The sequence below is a fragment of the Notamacropus eugenii genome, chromosome 1 (genome assembly GCF_028372415.1).
Source record: "Notamacropus eugenii isolate mMacEug1 chromosome 1, mMacEug1.pri_v2, whole genome shotgun sequence".
NCBI lineage: Eukaryota > Metazoa > Chordata > Mammalia > Diprotodontia > Macropodidae > Notamacropus > Notamacropus eugenii.
The window spans coordinates 213,835,399-213,854,417 of NC_092872.1; the positions used below are offsets into that span (position 1 = coordinate 213,835,399).

Below are 19,019 nucleotides of genomic sequence, written 5' to 3' on the forward strand. Positions count from 1 at the left end.
CTTAATCTCTGTCTGCTCAGTTTCCTCAGCTGCTAAAGAAGGATATTAATAGCACCTCTTCACAAGGTTACTGTGAGGATCAAATACTGATAATATTTATTTAGTGTCTGGTACCCACTAGGCATTTAATCACGTTTATTTCCTTCCCAATGGGCAATAAATGCCAGAAGAGTTCATTGACTGACAGTTCTACCACATTTTGAGTTTTTCAAAGCATTTTATATCTATTATTCTGCTTGACCCTGATAACAACCCTGTGTACATGCTGCAAGTATTATTTTCTTCATTTTACAGGTAAAGAAACAGCCTCAGAAGTAAAGTGACTTGCCTAGGGTCACACAGCTATTACTGAAGTTAAGACTTGAACTAAGTCTTCCAGGCTCCAAGTCCAGAGCTCTTTGTTATGGGGAAAAAAAGCAATGGGGCCTGAAGAGGCACATGGCAACATGGGAGACCACAGAAGGAAGAGATCATGGTGGTTTGGAGGAGGCTGGGGGACCTGAGTCAGTCCTTAAAGGAAGGAGGACATCTGGATTGAGCAAAGATACAGAATAGGCACCATCTAGGGACTCAGCAGACTAGAGAATTCCTCCTGGGGAGCACAGAAACAGTGTAGTAGAATGGATAGAGCACCAGGCTTGTCGTCAGGATGAACTGGCTTCAAATTCCACCTCATTAGGACCATGGGCAAATCCCTCAACCTCTCTAGGCCTCAGTTTCCTCAAGTGTCAACAGTCAATAAACATTTATTAAGGGCCTACTAGGTGCTGCGCACTGTGTCTATACTGTAACTGGGGACAGAAAAATAAAGTCCCTGCCCTCAAGGACCTCATAATCTAATAGAAGGGAGACAACACATAAAAAGAAGATGAAAAGTGGGTACAGGAGTGGAAGGTTACCCAACATGGGACTATGATGAAGTCTTGGAGATAATCAGGATGGAAAATAATCTAAGGATGTGTGAGTTTCAGAGCTGGATACCATCTCATAGAATGATGACTTTCTGGAGATCTAAAAATCCAGGAGGTCAGCAGGATGGGAAATGATGAGATGCGTTCCTTGGCTGCCATTCTCAAACAGAGGGTCTGAGAGATGCTCCAAGATGTCCACACCCTACCCTTTCAGCCAGAGGGAGGGAGGGACCCCAGGGGTAGGGATTGCTGGGAAGTTCTGAGATTCAGAGTTGATTTCATCTTGGAAAATAGTGAGTTTCTGGAGATCGTGAAATCCAGGTCATTGGGGTAGGAAATGCTGAGGTAAATTCCCCAAGTGCCCTCCTCAAATGGTAGAGGACTAGGGAGGAAGTCTCCAATATCCAATTTCTATCTCCTCCAATCAGATGGAGGGAAGGACTCTAGTGGCAGGGGCTACAGAGGAGGTGTGAATTTCAGTTGATTTCATCTTGCAGAATGGAGATTATGAAATTCAAAAGATCAAGACGGTAGGAAATGACAAAGTGAATTCCTTAAGTTTCCTCTTTAAAAGGCAGAAGATTAGGGAGAAACTCTCTGATGTCCAACCTCCACCTTCTCCAATCAAAGGAAAAGAGGGACCCCAGGGACAGGGGTGCTGAGTAGGTATGAGATGATTTTATCTTACAAACAACAAGTTTCTGGAGATCATGAAATCCAGATCAACAGGATAGGAAATGATGAGATGAATTCCCTAGTAACTATCCTCAAACAGAGGGACTCCCAGCTGTAAAAGGAGGAGATTGGGCTACATCCTCTCTGGCTCTAAATCTATATACTTAAGAAACCAGCTTGGGCAGATAAGATGGAGCAAAGGAGAACTAGTAAGCTCTGGGAGGAGGCTGGTAGAGATATAGGGTGGCCCCACTCTTTAAAGCTATTAAAGCTTAACGCTGCTCTAGGACCTCTAAGAAACTCTGTATAAGAGCCTATGAGAACTTTCTCTCAGTGAGAACACCTTGAAAGCACTCAGAGAAGATGAAAGAAGATGCATGATTCAAGAAATCATCTCTGCATATGAAGTGATGATTGAGAGGACCTGAGGAACAGGGAAAGAAGAAGGAAGGCTCTGATAAGTCTATTTTCTCAGAGGGACATTCATTCCTGGATAGAGTTTTCAAGGCTTTATTTCAATTTTATTCCATTCAACAAACACATATTAAGGGTCCATTATGTGTGAGGAACTATTCTAGGAAATCAAAAGACAAAATGACATCAAGAGACCTTGCCCCCAAAGACTTTACGTTTCACTCGGGGGACACAAAACATACACAGATAAATAAATGAAAAAATACAAAATAACCCAAAGAAACTTTAAGAGGGGAAGAATATTAACAGTTGGGGGGCAGGGCTCAGGGAAAGCCTCATGTAGGAGATGGCACCCAGGAAGCTAGGGATCCTATGAAGCAGAGGGAAGAAGCAGGAGGAGCAGACAGAATGTCATAGACAAAGAACAGCATCTTTGTCCTCTTCCAGAGTTAGCCTGCTTAAATTAATTGGCTTAAGCAACAGAGAGGAAAATTGGAAGTCATATTACCAATGGAATCTTCACTATGCAATGTCAGACAAGTCACTAAATGTGTCTGTAAATTGACTAACCCCAAATGTGCTAAAATAGTGGTCAAAGACCTCAAACAGAAAGTGTTATGCAAGGGCTAAATAATAAGTCTAGTCTACCAGAGGCAATTAATGGGAAGGTTCAAATAAAGTCTTCCTTCTTCCCTTTATCCTTGCCTGAGAAGTGCTAATGATACTTACAGCACCTCTAGGCCCCTCAGAGCTCGGAAGGCCCCGTCCTCAATGCAGCTTATCTGGTTCTTATCCAGTTGTCTGTAGAGCAAAGGAAGAAGGAGAGATTTAAATAAGAGCAGAACACAATCCTTTAAGGGAATCTAGTCACAGAAAGGGGAGGGAGACCAGGAGGGAGCATAGGATACAATGGCACAGGCAGAGCTAGAAAGGTAAGGAATCAATAATGGAATCATGTAGAAGACTTTGGGGCAAAATTAAAGGCAAATAGGCCAAGAGATACTATCATTCAACACCTCAGCCTGCCAGTGGCTTTCATTCAATGATGCTCAATCACACTCCCCAAAGCCCACTGGTCCTCATTAATGCATTAGGCTCTTTCTCTGAAAGAACAAACTTTTGACCATGGAAGTTCTGCTGCACAGGCACACTTTCTAAAGGCATCCTTTGACTCCAGATTACTCTCTTCAAGAATGAGCCAGCAGGGAAGTCTGAATGGGAGCCATTGGGAACCCAGAGCAGAGGGCTTTGAGAAGAGACACAAGAGGAGAAAACCTAGACCTCTCATTTCCCAGCTCTTCAAACTGACTTAGGTTGAAACTCACAGATTTTTTAGGTCAGTGGCTCCACGGAATGCTTTCCTGGGGATGGCCTGGATGGAATTCTCACTCAGATCCCTGTGAAAACGAGAAAAAGGAAGGGAGAAAATGGTCAGAAGGGAGATTTTTTCAAATACTTCTCAAAACAGTCAAAAAGAAAGGAGGAAAAGAAGAAAGGATAGAATTAATGATTCATGGTTGAGTTTGAGAACTGAACATCTGAGATCAATCACCACATCCTTGCTTTCTTGGGAAAAGCCGCTCCTCTTCACTCCTCTTGCTCCCCTAGTAGTCTTTCAGTTCATAAGAAATCATCAACCCGTCTCTGACTCCCACAGAGACATGGAGGCAGAAGGTCCCCAAATGCATGCTGAAGATGCCTGAATTCATCTAATGCCTTACTACGAACTCCAGTTTGAGGGAGAAAATCCCAGCCCACTTGCTTATTGCTGCGAATTTGGGAGACAATCTCTTGGAGGCCTCTATAAAATGAAGGTATTGGTTTCAATGACCAATCAGTAGAAAATCAGTTCTATTGATAAGAAATCAGCTTTTCATATTCTTTGTTAAAGATTCAAATAGAGGATGAAAGGAAGGATTATAAACTTACCAAGATGTTGGATGTCTTTATCTGACCAAAATCAAGCTGGAGCATTGGTTTTGTAAGATCTTCTACCATCCCCTTTCTCCCCACTCTGTCACATTTTCTTAAAGAATATATACAACTCAGCCAGCGTAGTACCCGCACCAGCTGGTCTAGAATACCCTGTGCCTGGGATATCATTATCCATCCCTCCTGATTGCTTAATAATTATACTTAGCTGCTGCAAAGTAATTCCCTTGAAGCCTGCCCTGTGGTTTGGAGGGCATAGCTAATCAGGGATTTAATTACTTTGCCATTAATTAATGTTACTCTAAAAACCCTAACAGGCCATTTGCACCAGAAGGAACCCAGTGACTCCTGTGATACAAGCCAGATCCCCAGTTCCCTTCTCTAGATCTTGCCTCTGAAAGAATGATCATCACTCATGAAACCACCTCATCTGCCTCTCCCTTCCTCACTCTACCACCTATTATATTTAAGTACTGAATTAGGAAGTATTGTAAATCTCTGTATGATGAAGCATCAAGGATAGCAACCAAAGGAAGCTTCCTTTATTCTTCCTTTTCCTTTTGCTTCAATTTTATTTTATTTTCTGTTCCAAATTTTCTCCTTCCCCCTCCCACACTCATTGGGAAGGCAAGAAAAACAAAGCCCGTTCAAAAAGGCATATGGTCATGTAAAACAAATTCCTGAAATAGCCAGGTCCAAAAAAGAAGGAGGGGGGAGGAGGATCTGCACTCTGAATCCATTATTTCTCTATCTGGAGGTGGAGAGCAGGTTTCATGCTTCTTAAGGAATTTTAGTTAATGAGTGTTGATAAGAGTTCCCAAGTCTTTCTAAGCTGATTGGCCTCATCACAGTGTTTTTATTGTATAAATTGGTTTCCTGGTTTTGCTCACTCATTCTATATCAGTTCATGCTAATCCTGGGAGGTGGGCACTTATAGGTTGTCGTAGCTTCCCTTGATAGATGAGGAAACTAAGTCACAGAGAGATGAATTGATCACAGTTACCCAAGACCATAGAGCTAACAAGTTCATAGGATCATAGATCTAAGGCTGGAAGGAACCTTCGCGGTTATCGTAACTTTCATTTTACAGAGGACTCCAAGAGATGAAGTGACCTGACCATGGTCACTGAACTACTGTTAGAGAAGGGATTTGAAACCAGGGCTTCCTGACCCCAAGTCAAATACCATAGCTACTATAGGATGGATCCTTCTGCCTGCAAAATTCTACTGTTTATATGTTTAAGCTTCTCAAGAAACATATTCACTAGTTACACCATATTGGTACTGTCCACATTCAATATGTCACTGGTGAACTGTTATAGTTCTTCACCAAAGTCTGCTTAGTGTCTCCCTGCTACTGGAGTTGGAGTTAAGAGTGTAGCATTTAGTAGGCGATCTGTCCTCTTAATTCATTTGCTGGGTTGTGGGTTGGACGCGATCTCCTCTAAGGTCTCTGACTTACCAGAGTTTTTAATTATTTTATGATTCTTTGATCCTTACCGCATATTTCGTTCATGTACAACATGTCACTGAATTAACATAACCCAAATCAAACTAGACATCGATGAATGACAAATTAATGTCAGCTACATCCTCTAAGCTTAAATACTGTCAATGTAAAAATAATTACAGAAATAGTTTATCAAGTACGAAAAAAGAAAAAGAGTAAATACCTTAGCAATAGCTAAGACGTAGACACTGACATAGATACTGACAGAGATCGATATTGATAAATATACATTATACACTAAAAGTGCCTACTATGTACTAAGCTCAGTTGTAGGAACACACCAAAAAATGAAGAATGCGTATCCTCAAGGAGGTTGCTCTCTCCTGGGCTGGGGGAAAGAAAGAGAGACAGAGACAGAGACAGACAGACAGAGACAGAGACAGACGGAGACAGATAGAATACAAAATATATACAAAATGGATTTTTGTCACTGAGTCAACATAGCATAATTCATGTCAAACTGGTCATCAATAAAGAATAAATCAATGATGGATAAAATGAAGTCCAGTTCTTAACACAACCAGGATTAACCAACAAAGGCGCAGTTGGGATGATGAGCTGCCCACCTTAGATAACTTTTATTTTATCAGCTAGGATAGGCCAGTTAATGCTATAAAGTTTGATTAGGGATGTCATTCCAACATTTTTACTTTCTTGCTTATGACAATGGCAACCACAGCACCATTGACGGTAAATGCAAGGCTACTAGTAATAAACTATGACATCCTCAAAGAAATTAATATATTATCAAAGGGTGAGCTGTGATCAGTAGCCATATTATTGAAAGACCCAGATCCTGTGCTGACTCCATTAATTTTCCAGGGGGAAAACACATACTAAATGTCTCTAAATGTCTTGAGTTCTGCTTTTCTGTTTAAGTTTCTGCTTCCCAGAAATCAACTAATTAGTTACTGACTTTTCCACAGGGAAAAGTTTTTATGGTGACAGGAAAGCACCACTTCCCCCGAGCTCATGCCTTCCCCCTTTACAAAAATGTCCTCTACAAGGCCAGATAACCATGATTTCATCTTTGTTTTTGTTAAATAACAAATTTTTAACATTCTTTTCTTTTTAAATTTTGATTTCCAAATCCTCTCTCCCTCCTACTTCCTCCCCTACCCACTGAAAAGGCAGGCAGTAAGATATCAATTATAGTTGTGAAATCATCGAAAACATTTCTATATTAGCCGCATTTCCCCCAAAAGCAAGAAAAATAAGGAAAGTGAGAAAATTGTACTTCAATTTGCATTCAGAGCTCATTGGTTCTCTCTCTGGAGGCAGGTAGCATATTTTCATGTCTTGGACCATTGCATTGATTAGAATAGCCAAGTCTTTCACAGCTGGCTGTCATTACAACATTGTTGTTATGGTGCACAGTGTTCTCCTGGTTCTTCTCACTTCACTTTGTTTCAGTCCATATAGGTTTTACCATGTTTTTCTACCCCCCTTGTCATTTCCCAGAGCACAACAGTACTTCATCACAATCACATGCTACAACTCGTCCAGCTGTTCACCAAGTGACGAGCATCCCTTTGATTTCCAGCTCTTTGCCACCACAAAGACAACTACTATAAATATGTTTGTACATATAGGTGCTTCTCCTTTTTCCTTGATGTCTTTGGGATACAGACCTAGTAGGAGGGTATTGCTGGATCAAAGGCTATGCAGAGTTTTATAGCTCTTTGGACATAGCTCCAGATTGTTCTCCAGAAAGGTTGGATCATTTGGCAACTCCACCATCTGTGATGATTTCATCCTGAAATAGTGATAAAGCCTCAAGCCCAAGGTCATACCTTGAGCTGATTCCTCACTGCGTGGGAATTAGTGGAGGGGGGAGGAAAAACAACAGCTACTATGTCCTCACTTTCCCATGTAGCACCAAGGGGGTATAAACACCTCGTTCTTGAGAGCTGAATATCTGAGTCATTCAGGACTTAATAGCGGCACAAACTCTTCTGCAAAAGAGTCAGGTGTGGTCCAGGTGAGAGGAGATGAGGGAAAAGGGGGACAAAACGGAAGCCAAAGGTAGCTCCAGGGAGGACCAGAGGGATTTATGGAGAAAGAATAAAAGAAAGAAGGCAATGATTTTTCCTTCTGATCTCCACTCCTAAGGGGAGAAGACACTGGAATAAACAAGCAAAAGCTATCAATTGCAGTGAAAGAAAATTTTCAGAAAGATCAGGTAATTGGGAGTGTAGACTTAGGCGTAGACTCTGGCATCCACCAAAAAAGGGATCATAAAACTGAAAATTATAAATGATTGCTGGTTCATCTCATGTCTGGCTGACACAGAGATTTTAGTATCAGATTACATGTCATGTAGATTTGTATGAATTTGGACATTCCAGCGTCTATGAAAAGATGCTGAATCTTCCTTTCACAAAAATGAAGACTTTGGCAAGTCATCACAATCAAACTTTTGTGGATTGAGTGCAAATTAAAATGGGAAGGAAATTGGGTTTTTTAAAGATTCTTACTGGACCTATCTCTTCATTAGTTGGAACTTAAAGTTATATCACTAGCTTGTTACATGGACACTGCCTATCAAGTTTTTATGAATATCTGGTCACTGGATTCAGATGACTCTGGAGGAGAAGTGAGGGTGGTGACCTGCACAGCCCTCCCTCACTCAAAACAAAGTCAAGTGCAAGTCATGTCACCATTTCTCTGATGGCATGGTCTTCTCCAGCAACGAAGGACGAACACACACTTGTGGTGGGTTTTGGGATGCATCCACCATGGACTACTGTTAAATTAGGGACTAGATACTCAATAATTTAGACATCTGTATCCAAACTTCTTTCCTAATCTACCCCTTCTCCTTCCTCATGATTTCTCTCCCCAGAAATGGGAAAGCAGAAGGAAAATGGGTATAAATGTTTTGTCATACTTTCTCCTTGCAGCTCACACTTCATAACCCTTCATAGATATGTTGTGTTCATTTGGCTGAGTTGTTCTCTCTTTTTGACTTGAAGAAGAGTTCTAACTGCTCTAATCCTCTCCCTCCCTCTCTCTCTCTCTCTCTCTCTCTCTCTCTCTCTCTCTCTCTCTCTCTCTCTCTCTCTCTCTCTCTCTCTCTCCTTCCTTCTCTTAGAGAGAAAGAAAGAATCTTAGAGATTCTTTTGCTCTTCCAAGGGATCCAAGGCACCTCTGTGCAAACGGGTTACTAGAGCCTGGGAATTCTCTGTATTGCTCTGTCCAATATTCTACAAATTACAGCCTCTTCTTTTCTCTCCAATCTCCCATACACTTGTGTCTATTTCTTCTCCCTCTTATGAACTCTAGCCCTTTGTATGAGCTTTCTGCTTATTTATTTCTGTATTTATGTTTTACTCTCATGTGTAGTTTCATGTTAGAAATTGTTACAATGAAGTTCCCTATGATTGAGCTAATTCTTATTTTTAAAACATTGATTCACATGCTTATCTTTGAGCTGATATTCTCCCAAGGAATATTTTAATTCAGTAAGCTTATGGTCCTATTTTCAAAGATAGATCTGTGAAAATGTCAGCAATTGGGTGGAATTTGCTAAGCTATGCTACTGCCAAGTCAAAAGATTCCAAGTTCATGAGACTCATAGAATACATGTAAAATAAACTTGTGCCCATATATGTCAACGTGTAGGCAATGTCTTAGCGAGGCTTACCCTGGTTGCTCTTTCTGTGGATGTACTAATGATACATTTGCTTCTATAAATTGGAAAACAAAGTTGAATGGTAGATTATAATCTTGAAACTGGAAGAAAAAAAGAAATCACGCCTGGAAATGTGTAGTTATGACTGAGAAGTGCCACCATATAAATGTCAATGAAACAGCCAGTCCTGGGATGTAAAAGTCCCTGAAGATCTTGGACTAGGAGAATGTAGAAATCGGCATCTGTGGTTCCATAATATCTAAGCTTTGTACTTGAGTCTTGATCCAAAGCTATGGGTGGGTTCCCTGCCTTCCTTTCTCCCTTTCCCTGCTCAGACTTTGCAGATTAAGAATCAAAGAATCTCAGAGTTGCAAGGGACTGTGGGAATCCTCTCTACAACATGCCCAACAAGTGGTCATCCATCTTCTGCTCTGAAACTCACAGTGCCATGAAACCTCCCACCCCCTAGAGGAGCCTAATAGTTTCTTCAGCAAGTCTGATTATTTTCTTTATATTGAGGCAAAATCTTGTTTCCTAGCTTTGACAACTTGCCACCCCCAAACACACATGATTCTCTGCTTTATCATCATTCTCAGCCTCCCCAGTAGCAAGGATTCCGTGTGTGTGGCACAATATCTGGCTAAACTGATCATTTTTCAAAAAGCAGATAAAAGTTGTAAATACCTGACCCAAGATCTTGAGTACTTCAAGGATCCCAAACTTTATGATACTGGCGTCAGTTATAATGACTTAATTAAAAAGTGAGTAGGTGAGAGTCTTACAGTACTGCAGCATCAAGTTTGATGGAAGATATATTTTTTTTTTACATAGAGATAACTACCTAAAGATTTTATACATATACACACACATTTATATGAATAGATCTAGCTTTGAAATAAAGATCTAGTACCAAAAAGATATCTTAACAACAGAACCAAGTTAGTAAAGAGTAGAGAGATTAAATATTCAAAATGCCATGAAGATCACCAAAGGCTCAGGAATGTTAAATCAAACGATAAACTACTCATATTAAAAAGAGAAGAAGAGACAATGTCCCTGTAAGTTTGGGGGTTTTACATATGATTACCTCAAAGCTAATTTATTTGTGGATTGAGTATAATCAGTGTCAGATATTATTATTGTTGTGATGTTCTATTTTTCCCCCTTCCCTTTGCTGACAAAGTATTTCTGTAATTATTATTGTTATTATAATTACATAAGTGTAGAGACTCTCCAGCAGACTAAGCCTAGGTGGTAACAAGCAATATTAATTCAAAGCCTCCACAAGTACCAAACCAAAGATAACGGACAAGAGAATCTGTGGTACCACCTTTGAGGACTCCAAGAGAAGAGCACAGAACAGAAAAAAACCCTCAAAAATAAAACAGGTCAAAAGAACTGAGGAATGGAATGAAAATGTTAAATTGGGAGTTGTGGTTATATGATGTTTAGGAAGAAGTTACTGGCACCAACATAAAATGGAACTCTGGTAATAAGATGTTATCTGCAACCACTTTGTAATCCAAAAGAACCTGCCTACACTAGGGCTGAAATGTGAATTAGGATCAATTTTGTGATTTATTTCCTGGAAACTTGAAAGCTAATGGGGTGGCACCTGGACACCTGGGGAACTGATACATCATGGACTCACTGGAGGAACCATCATGTAGACTACATGGTTTTACATTCTTCTCTCTCTATTCTATACTTGTATAAGCCTACCATCCTACTGTTTTCATTTTAGCTGCTGTTAATGTATCCTTGACATTTAATTTGCTCAAATTTTATGTGGCTTCAGTGACAATGTACATGAACAAAGTGCGCAATTGGGAACACAGAATCCTAGAATCATAAAACATGCAAGTGACCTCAGATGCTATCTGGTCCAGGCTATACTGTGGATACAGGGGATGGATCACCTATTGACATATGGATGCAAAAAAAAAAATTAGGGCCTAGCTAACATGGACATAGAGATAGAGTAGTGAACCAACCTCCTAATGAATATAAATAATTTTATATATTTTGTGATGATTATAAATAGTAGAACCTAGAGGCAGTATGGTAGAACATATACACAGTCCTGGATTTAAAATCTGAAAGATCTAATCTGACTTTCAGTAGAGGTGTGACCACAGGCAAGTCATTATCTTATTGACCTCAGTTTGCTCATCAGTAAAATGGGAATTATAAGACCTATAAGCACTTACATCACAAATTGTTGTAAAGCTTAAATGAGATCATGCATGTGAAGAGCACTGTAAACAATTAATTGCTACATATATGTCAGCTATCATAATTACGATCATTCTATGCAATGACAATAGAGTCCTCCGTGATCATGAGTGATCGTAGAGGACCACCAGTTGTTGTTTACAATCTGTTTTGGTTATCTTGTGATCCTGAGATTACACACTAGCCAAAGTACCTGATAAGTGGTTCCTCTAAATTATAGAAGGTCAAATTAGAGCTAAGAACCATAGTCAAGCTGATGAGTCATCAAAGGGAGAGTATCACAGGTCTGCTTGCTGGAGCGATCATGAAAGATTAATAATGCTGATGATGCAGATGATACTTCTGAACAGCCTATCTGAATAGTCAGATCATACCAAGTAAGTGTATACGAGCAATGAGAAGCAGCCCCATGAAGATGGTGGTTGGACTTTCTGAAGCCCCCGTTGATTTCCTTCTCTTGAAAAGGGTAGCCTCCCTCCAACCTGATTGATTATATGACAATTTTTATCTTTTTGTTAATATGAAAATATACTGCGTGAATGAACTGTTTGGCCATCAAACCACCCATGATTGCATCAGGATTAAAAGAAATTAGGCTAAAAAAAATCCTCCAAGATCATTCTGTAATTCCCAGGAACATCTTCTCAAAATATTTTGTCACTCCCAAGAATGCCCCCTCTCCCTTAATACTAATGGGCAAGTAGAAAGGGGAAAGTATTAAGTGCCTAGGATGTGCCAGGCATTGTGCTGAACCCTTTACCACTATTATCTCACTTGGTAAGTATTTCTGTTCCTTTAAAAGGTGGCTAAAAGTTGTACATGCTCATCTTCTGTCTATGCTGCTATTTAATCTGTGTGTGATGTAAAAGAAAACAAATAATTACAAACTGAATCTAGGAGAAGGTTTGGGAACCAAAGAATATGTCTACGATAGGTCTACTTTGGGCATGCAACGAGTAGAGCATAAAGCATTGGAGGATATAAGATGAGCAAACTTTTGAAAATAACTCGGAAATCTCTACAAGTTTTAGAATTCCACATATTTTTCCCTTTCACTCTGGTGTTTCCATTACTTATTTGGATTTTTTTTCTCATAGTATAGCCTGTGGGTAGTTTTTCTGCTAGGTTATACCACACCAGTTTACTCTCAAGCCATAAAACCTAATTGCCTACCATCTGAATTAGCCCCCAAAGACATAATTATGGTTATAGGTCACTCTGACCCAGATACCCTGGACTAAACAAAGCCTAACTAAAGTCATAGTCTGGACTGAGATCTCTACCACCCTGACTCACTTTCCCACCTAGCCTTGAGGGATATAAAAATCTTTCCACTAAGCCTTCCTGTTTCTGAGTACTTGGTTGCACCCGAATTCCTGGGATATATTCTGGGTAGATTTTGTCAAATGGGGTTACCAGTGACTTTAGTCATCAAGAGCCTCAGTTCAGAGAGACAAGCAACTGTTTGAACTGCAGGTCCAAGGCCCCAAGTGATCTGTATTCAGTACTGACGGCACTAACAGCTGACACCTGTAACTGTTAATGACTTCACTAAAGCTTGTTACCTTCCATGACTATAAGCCTGCTGTGTTGCTACTATCTACATCTCTTAATTCAGTCTCAAGTTCTATTTGGCACATCCATCAAGCTAACACATTCTCTTTGGGGGATATGGATTCAAAGACTCTCTCTATATAGATGAGTCCCAAGTCTGTTCTCATCTCTCTCCAGAGCTCCAGACCCAGATCACCAACTAACTTCCTGGTAAATATCTTCACCTGGCTATCCCCACAGGTAATTCAAACTTAACATGTCCAAAACTGAATTCATTATCTTCCTTTCTGATGCCACCACTTTCTAAATTTTCCTATTTCTGCTGAAATGGAACAAAAATTGAACAAAAAGGCAAGGATTGTGTTCTTTTCCTAGCTTTATCACCATCAATTGGCACAAAACCTAGTCAACAGTAAGCCCTTCATAAATGCATTTTGATGAACTAGTTTACTGGTTGGTTGGTTGATTTCCTGAGAGCACCACCTTTGTTCCTGTCATCCAAGTTTGTAAAGAGTCATCCTTGAGTCTTCCCTCTTCATCAGCTCCTGGACCTAAATCAGGTGCTGTCTTGTTAGTTCTATCTCTACCACACCTTCTACATTTGTCCCCTTCTCCCCTTGCACCCACAGAGCTGCCACTCCAGTTCAAACCTTCTTTACCTCTTACTTACTATCTCCTAATTGGTCTCTCCACTTCCATTCTTTCCCTTCTCTACAACCTACCCTCCAGATAGCTGTCAAAATAATATTCATAAAGACCTCTCTAACTATTCTAAAGAATATCTAGTGACTCCTTATTGCCTCTAGGTCAAAATACAGACATCTCAGCTTGGCAGTTCAAACACTTCATGGTCTAGCTTTCCTAACTCACTACACATTCATTATTCCCCTTTATATCATTAATGTTCCAGCCAAGTAGAGCCCATAGTGATCTACTTGCTATTCCCTGAGCCCAGCATTCTGTCTCTCTCCACTATTCTGGCTTACCTACAATACACACCTTCTTCACCTTTGCTTTTCAGCCTCTTTCAAGGTTCATGTCATGTGTCACTTCCAAAAGGAAATATTTCCTTATCCTTCTTTTGTTAGTACTTTCTCAATTTTACAAATTTACAATATTTATAAATATTGTATTCCCCCAATAGAATCTCACTCCTTGAGATACTTTTCCCACTTTCCTCTCTATCTCCAGTGTCTAACACAGCACATTGAGCATAGTAGACTCTTAATATAAGCTTTGATAATGGACTGGAATTGAACTGGGCAAAATGTTATGGCCTGCTGAGATGTTCTGGGATCATGGCTTTATCGTTCAACATGTTGGCTATCACTCCCAAGTTTTGCATTATCATCATATTTGATAAGCACTCCATCCATGTTTTTATTCATGCTTTTATCCGAGTTATAGGAAAACGCATTAGCGAGTAGAGGACCAAGGACAGATCCCTAGAGCAATCCATTAAAGACTTGCCTCTAAATTGACATTGAAACCTTAATGACTGCTCTTTGCATGATAGCTGAAAAGGTTAAGTTACTTGCCCAAAATCATAGAGCTAATAAGAGTCAGAGGCCAAATTCAAACCCAGGTCTTCTTGATCCCACATCTAATAATCCATCCACTCTGTTTCAATCTGTCTTCTCAAACCTGGGTTATTCTGACACCAAATCTAGGTCCTTTTCCATTACATTACAGTTCTTATACAATATTCTAACACGTCAAGAATCTGTGACTTGTTCAGTGTCAATCCTAACTCCACCAACATGTACCACAACCCCTCAATATCTTAGAAGAGTGTCATTGAGAGTTGATTTGACTGAAAAATTCTTTAGTCTGCAATTAATCTAGTGATAAGCCTCTTCAAATTTAGCTAGAGCTTGTGCTTGGGAAACAGACACACATTCTCTCACCAAGTTATCCTTAAAGCCTTTCCAACATTGATAGCCAATAAACATTTATTAAGTATCTTCTATGTACCAGGCACTGTGCTAAGTGTTAGGGATACAAAAGAGGTAAATAACAGGCCTGTCCTCAAAGAATTTACAATTTAGTGGGACCTAAAAATAGGATGGACTGGAACCTGGGTTCCACTGACAGAGTCTTCAGGGGCTCCAGGTAATCCCATGCCTTGATAAGGCATCAGAGCAAAACTTAAGAGGAGAAAACATTTTAATACATGTAAGAAATATGAGGCAAACCACAAAGTAGAGATCACATGTGGCAAAAAGCTTGGTATAATGGAAGGGACACTGGTCTTGGATTCACAAATTCTGGATACAAGTTCTATCTCTTCCACTTATTGGCTATAGGGCAAGTCACTCTTGCATTGTTTCCTTCTTTATGAAATGAGTGAATTGGATTAGATGATCTTTGAATTACATTGCAGCTCTGACATTCTGAAACAAAAAAAAGCTCACTTATATCACTTTGTGGTTACAAACACAGTAAGGTAGGTAAGCTCCTTACAGGAAAGGATGCTTTCATTTATTGTGTTTTACACCTAGCACCTGGAACAGTGTCTGAAACATGGTAGACATTTAATTAATGACTACTTGATTCCCATTTTACAGATGTGAAAACTAAAGAAGTTAAATGCCTTACCCAAGATCATATGGTCAAAAACTGGCAAAGGCAGGACTGAATCTGGTTCTCAAGTTTCTCAGTCTAGAGATCTATCCACAATACACTTTCCTCATGAGTCTTATTTTCTCAGACACTAAATTTATTATATCATAATATAAAATATTTAAATCAGTACAAATTAATAATGAACCACTTCAAGATTTACAAAGCTCTTCCCATACTAATATCATTTGATCCTCACAACAACCTTGTAAAGTAGGTGCTACAGGTATTATTTCCCTCCCTAGACAGTTAGGGAAACCAAGGTTCAGAGAGGCTAAGTGACTTGTTTAAGGTCACACAACTAGTAAGTATCAGAGGTAGGATCTGAAACCATGGTCTCTCCTGTGTGCTTTCCACTGTAGTACATAAATATTTCAATATAAGTGTTCCTTCCTATCATCCGCCTTATTTATTTTATCTGTGCTCTGGTTTCCTTCCTCCTCTCCCATGAGGGAACACTTTCCCTTCTTCCCTTGATCACCTTGATGTTGTGATTTTCTTTCAGACTATTTTCCTATTGTTTCTTCTTCACTCCTGACCTACGGTATAGCTATGATGGCCCCTCCTGTTTTAATATTCAAAACATTGATCATTGCTAACCTTTTTATCCCTTTCAAATGAGATAATATTTATAAAGCACTTGGCACAGTGCCTGGTGTATAGTAGGCCCTTAAAAAATGTTTGTTCCCTTTCCTTCCCTTCCCTTTCTTTACTTTTGAATAAAAACATCTTTCATTAGAAGCCACTTCAACTTCCCAGCCCTGCACTCCCAAACTCTCTGCTATTCATTAGGGCAATCCATTGCTTAAGTATATTGGCAATGTCAACAGCCTGCTTATGGATAACAAGCAAGAGACAGCTTTAATTTTGAACCCCAATATGTCTTCATATGAACCATCAGCCATCCCTTTTCTTCACTTAGTCCAGATGAACAGCCATCACTCTCCTTTTGTCCATTCAATTCAGTGGCAATAATTTAAATTCCAAGTTCTGTACTACCCTCACCCTCTGGAGCAAACTAACAAAGGCCTAATCCCCATTCACAGACCCTTCCTGAGATCTCCTACATGTACAAGAACTGCTTGAGCAGTAGCTGCATTTGAGGTTAAACTGCTACAATCAACAAGCATTTATTAAGTGACCACTATATGCCAGGCACTGTACCCAACAATGGGGAAAGGAAGACAAAAATAAAAGTCTCTGCCTTCAAAAAACTTACATTCTTGGGGAGACAACCTAAAGTTATATAAATACGCAAAAATGAAATGAAGGTCATTTGAGGGCATTGGTACTGGGAGCTGAGGGCATCAGAAAAGGCACAACATGGAAGGAAGCATTGAGTCTTAAAGGAAACAAAGGATTCTAAAAAGTAGAAGTGACGAGGAGGGAGTGCATTCCAGGCATACCACAGTAATAGATGGAGCTGATGTGTGAGGAACAACAGTGAGAAGACCAATCCAGCTGGGTCACAGAGTGCAGGAAGGGAGTGTATAACATATATAGATGTATAACAAATACATAGATGTATAACAAAACGGGAACAAGGTTACCAGGGGCTTTAGAAGCCAAATAGAGGAGTTTATATTTTATCCTAAAGACAGCAGGGAGCCACTGGAGTTTACTGAATAGTGGGGTGACAGGGTCAGACTCAGAAGGATAAAGGGGGAAAGGAGAAGAGACTTCCGGCAGGGAGATCAACTAGAAGACTGCAGTTTTCTGTTGCAGTCCAGATCTGAGGTGATGGAAGACAATGAAGGCTTAAATTAGTGTGGTATCCACATAACCTGAGGGAAGAACGTGGATGCAGGAAATATTATAGAGGTAGAAACAGTAATATTTGGTAACTGATTGGTAAAGTGGGATGAGGGAGAATGAAGAGTTAGGGGAAAAACTAAGGTTGTGAACTTGGATGACTAGAAAGAAGGTGATACCCTCCACAATAACAGGGAAGGCTGGATGAGGTTTATGTCTGGGGGAAAAGATAGTGAGTTCTGTTTTGCACATGTTGAGTCTGAGATGACTACATGACACCTAGTTTGAAATATTCAATAAACAGTTGGAGATCAGAGGTCAGGAGAGAGACCAGAGGTCAGGAAATCTGGGCTATGTATATAGATCTGTGAGCCAACTGCATTGAAATGATAATGAAACTCAAGGAAATTAAAAAGGTCACGTCATGAGAGAATAAATAGAGAAATGAAAAGAGATCCTACAGTCTTGGGATACAAGGAGGAGGAGGCATGATGTGGATGATGAATCAGCAAAGGAGATAGAGCAAAAGTGGTCAGACAGGTAAGAGAAAGAGAGACAGAGACAGAGAGACAGAGAGAGAGAGAGAGAGAGAGAGAGAGAGAGAGAGAGAGAGAGAGAGAGAGAGCTTTGTCATGAAAACCCAGAAAGGAGAAAGCATCCAAGAGGAGAGAATGGTTCACAGTATTAAATCTTACCAGAAAATCAAGAAGAACTGAGAAAATGTCATCAGAAATGGCAATTAGGAAATCATAGATAACTTTGGAGAGACCAGTTATAGTTGAGTGATGAGATCAGATGTTAGATTACAAAGGGTTAAAAGAAGGGCTCAAAAGGAGATGATGTGGACCCAAAAAGTATAGAGAATCTTACCTAGGAGTATGGCTGAGAAAGGGAAGGGAGATATAGGATGATAGCTTTGGGGGCTAGTGAGGGTTTATTAAGGATCAGGGAGGCTTGGGTGTATTTACAGGCACTAGAGAAGAAAAATTGTAGACAAGGAAAAACTGGAGATTAGAGAAGGGGAATGATTGTAAGTGCAACTTGTCATTAGCACCCTTCTATCTTTGCACAAAATCACGGACTCTGAAAGCTGTAAAGGACCTGAAATATTATCGTTTAAATGTCCTTAAAGTATGAATCCTCTCTATGACATTCCTAACAAAAAATCCTCCAGCTCCTACTTGAAGGCTCTGTGGTGACAAAGAACTCACTACCTCCCACGGGATCCCATTCCACTATTGAACAACTTGAATGATTAGGAACTGTTTGCTTAGAGTCAAGGGATCAGATGCAAAAAAAAGCCTTTGACAAAATACAGCACCCATTTCTATTAAAAACACTAAAGAGCAAAAGAATAAATGAAGCTTGCCTTAAAATGATAAGTAATAGTTATCTAAAAGCATCATTTGTAATGCATTATCTGTAATGAGGATAGAGGATAAGCCTTTCCAATACAAGCAGGGGTGAAGCAAGGATGCTCATTATCACCTCTAGTATTCAATATTATACTGGAAATGTTAGCTATAACAAAAAGAGAAGAGAAAGAAATGGAAGGAATTAGAATAGGCAATGTGGAACCAAAACTATCACTCTGATGTTATGCTTAGAACCTGGAGAATCAACTAAAAAAGCTAAGTGAAATAATTGAGAACTTTAGCAAAGTTGCAGGATACAAAATAAACCCACATGAATCATTGGCATTTCTATATGTTACCAGCAAAGTTCAGTAGCAAGAGATAGAGAAATTCCATTTAAAATTATTATAGACAATATAGAACCA

The 19,019-nt window shown here is 39.7% G+C and overlaps 1 protein-coding gene across 1 annotated transcript in view; it reads right to left on the reverse strand.

The window, feature by feature from the left end:
* SLIT1 (slit guidance ligand 1) overlaps window positions 1-19,019 on the reverse strand; it is a 231,741-nt gene that overhangs the window by 66,199 nt on the left and 146,523 nt on the right. Inside the window, exons 5-6 of the mRNA XM_072626554.1 lie at window positions 3,326-3,397; window positions 2,730-2,801 (exon numbers count right to left, since the gene is read on the reverse strand). Coding sequence (XP_072482655.1) covers window positions 2,730-2,801; window positions 3,326-3,397 — 144 coding nt within the window. The remainder of the gene's footprint in view (window positions 1-2,729; window positions 2,802-3,325; window positions 3,398-19,019) is intronic.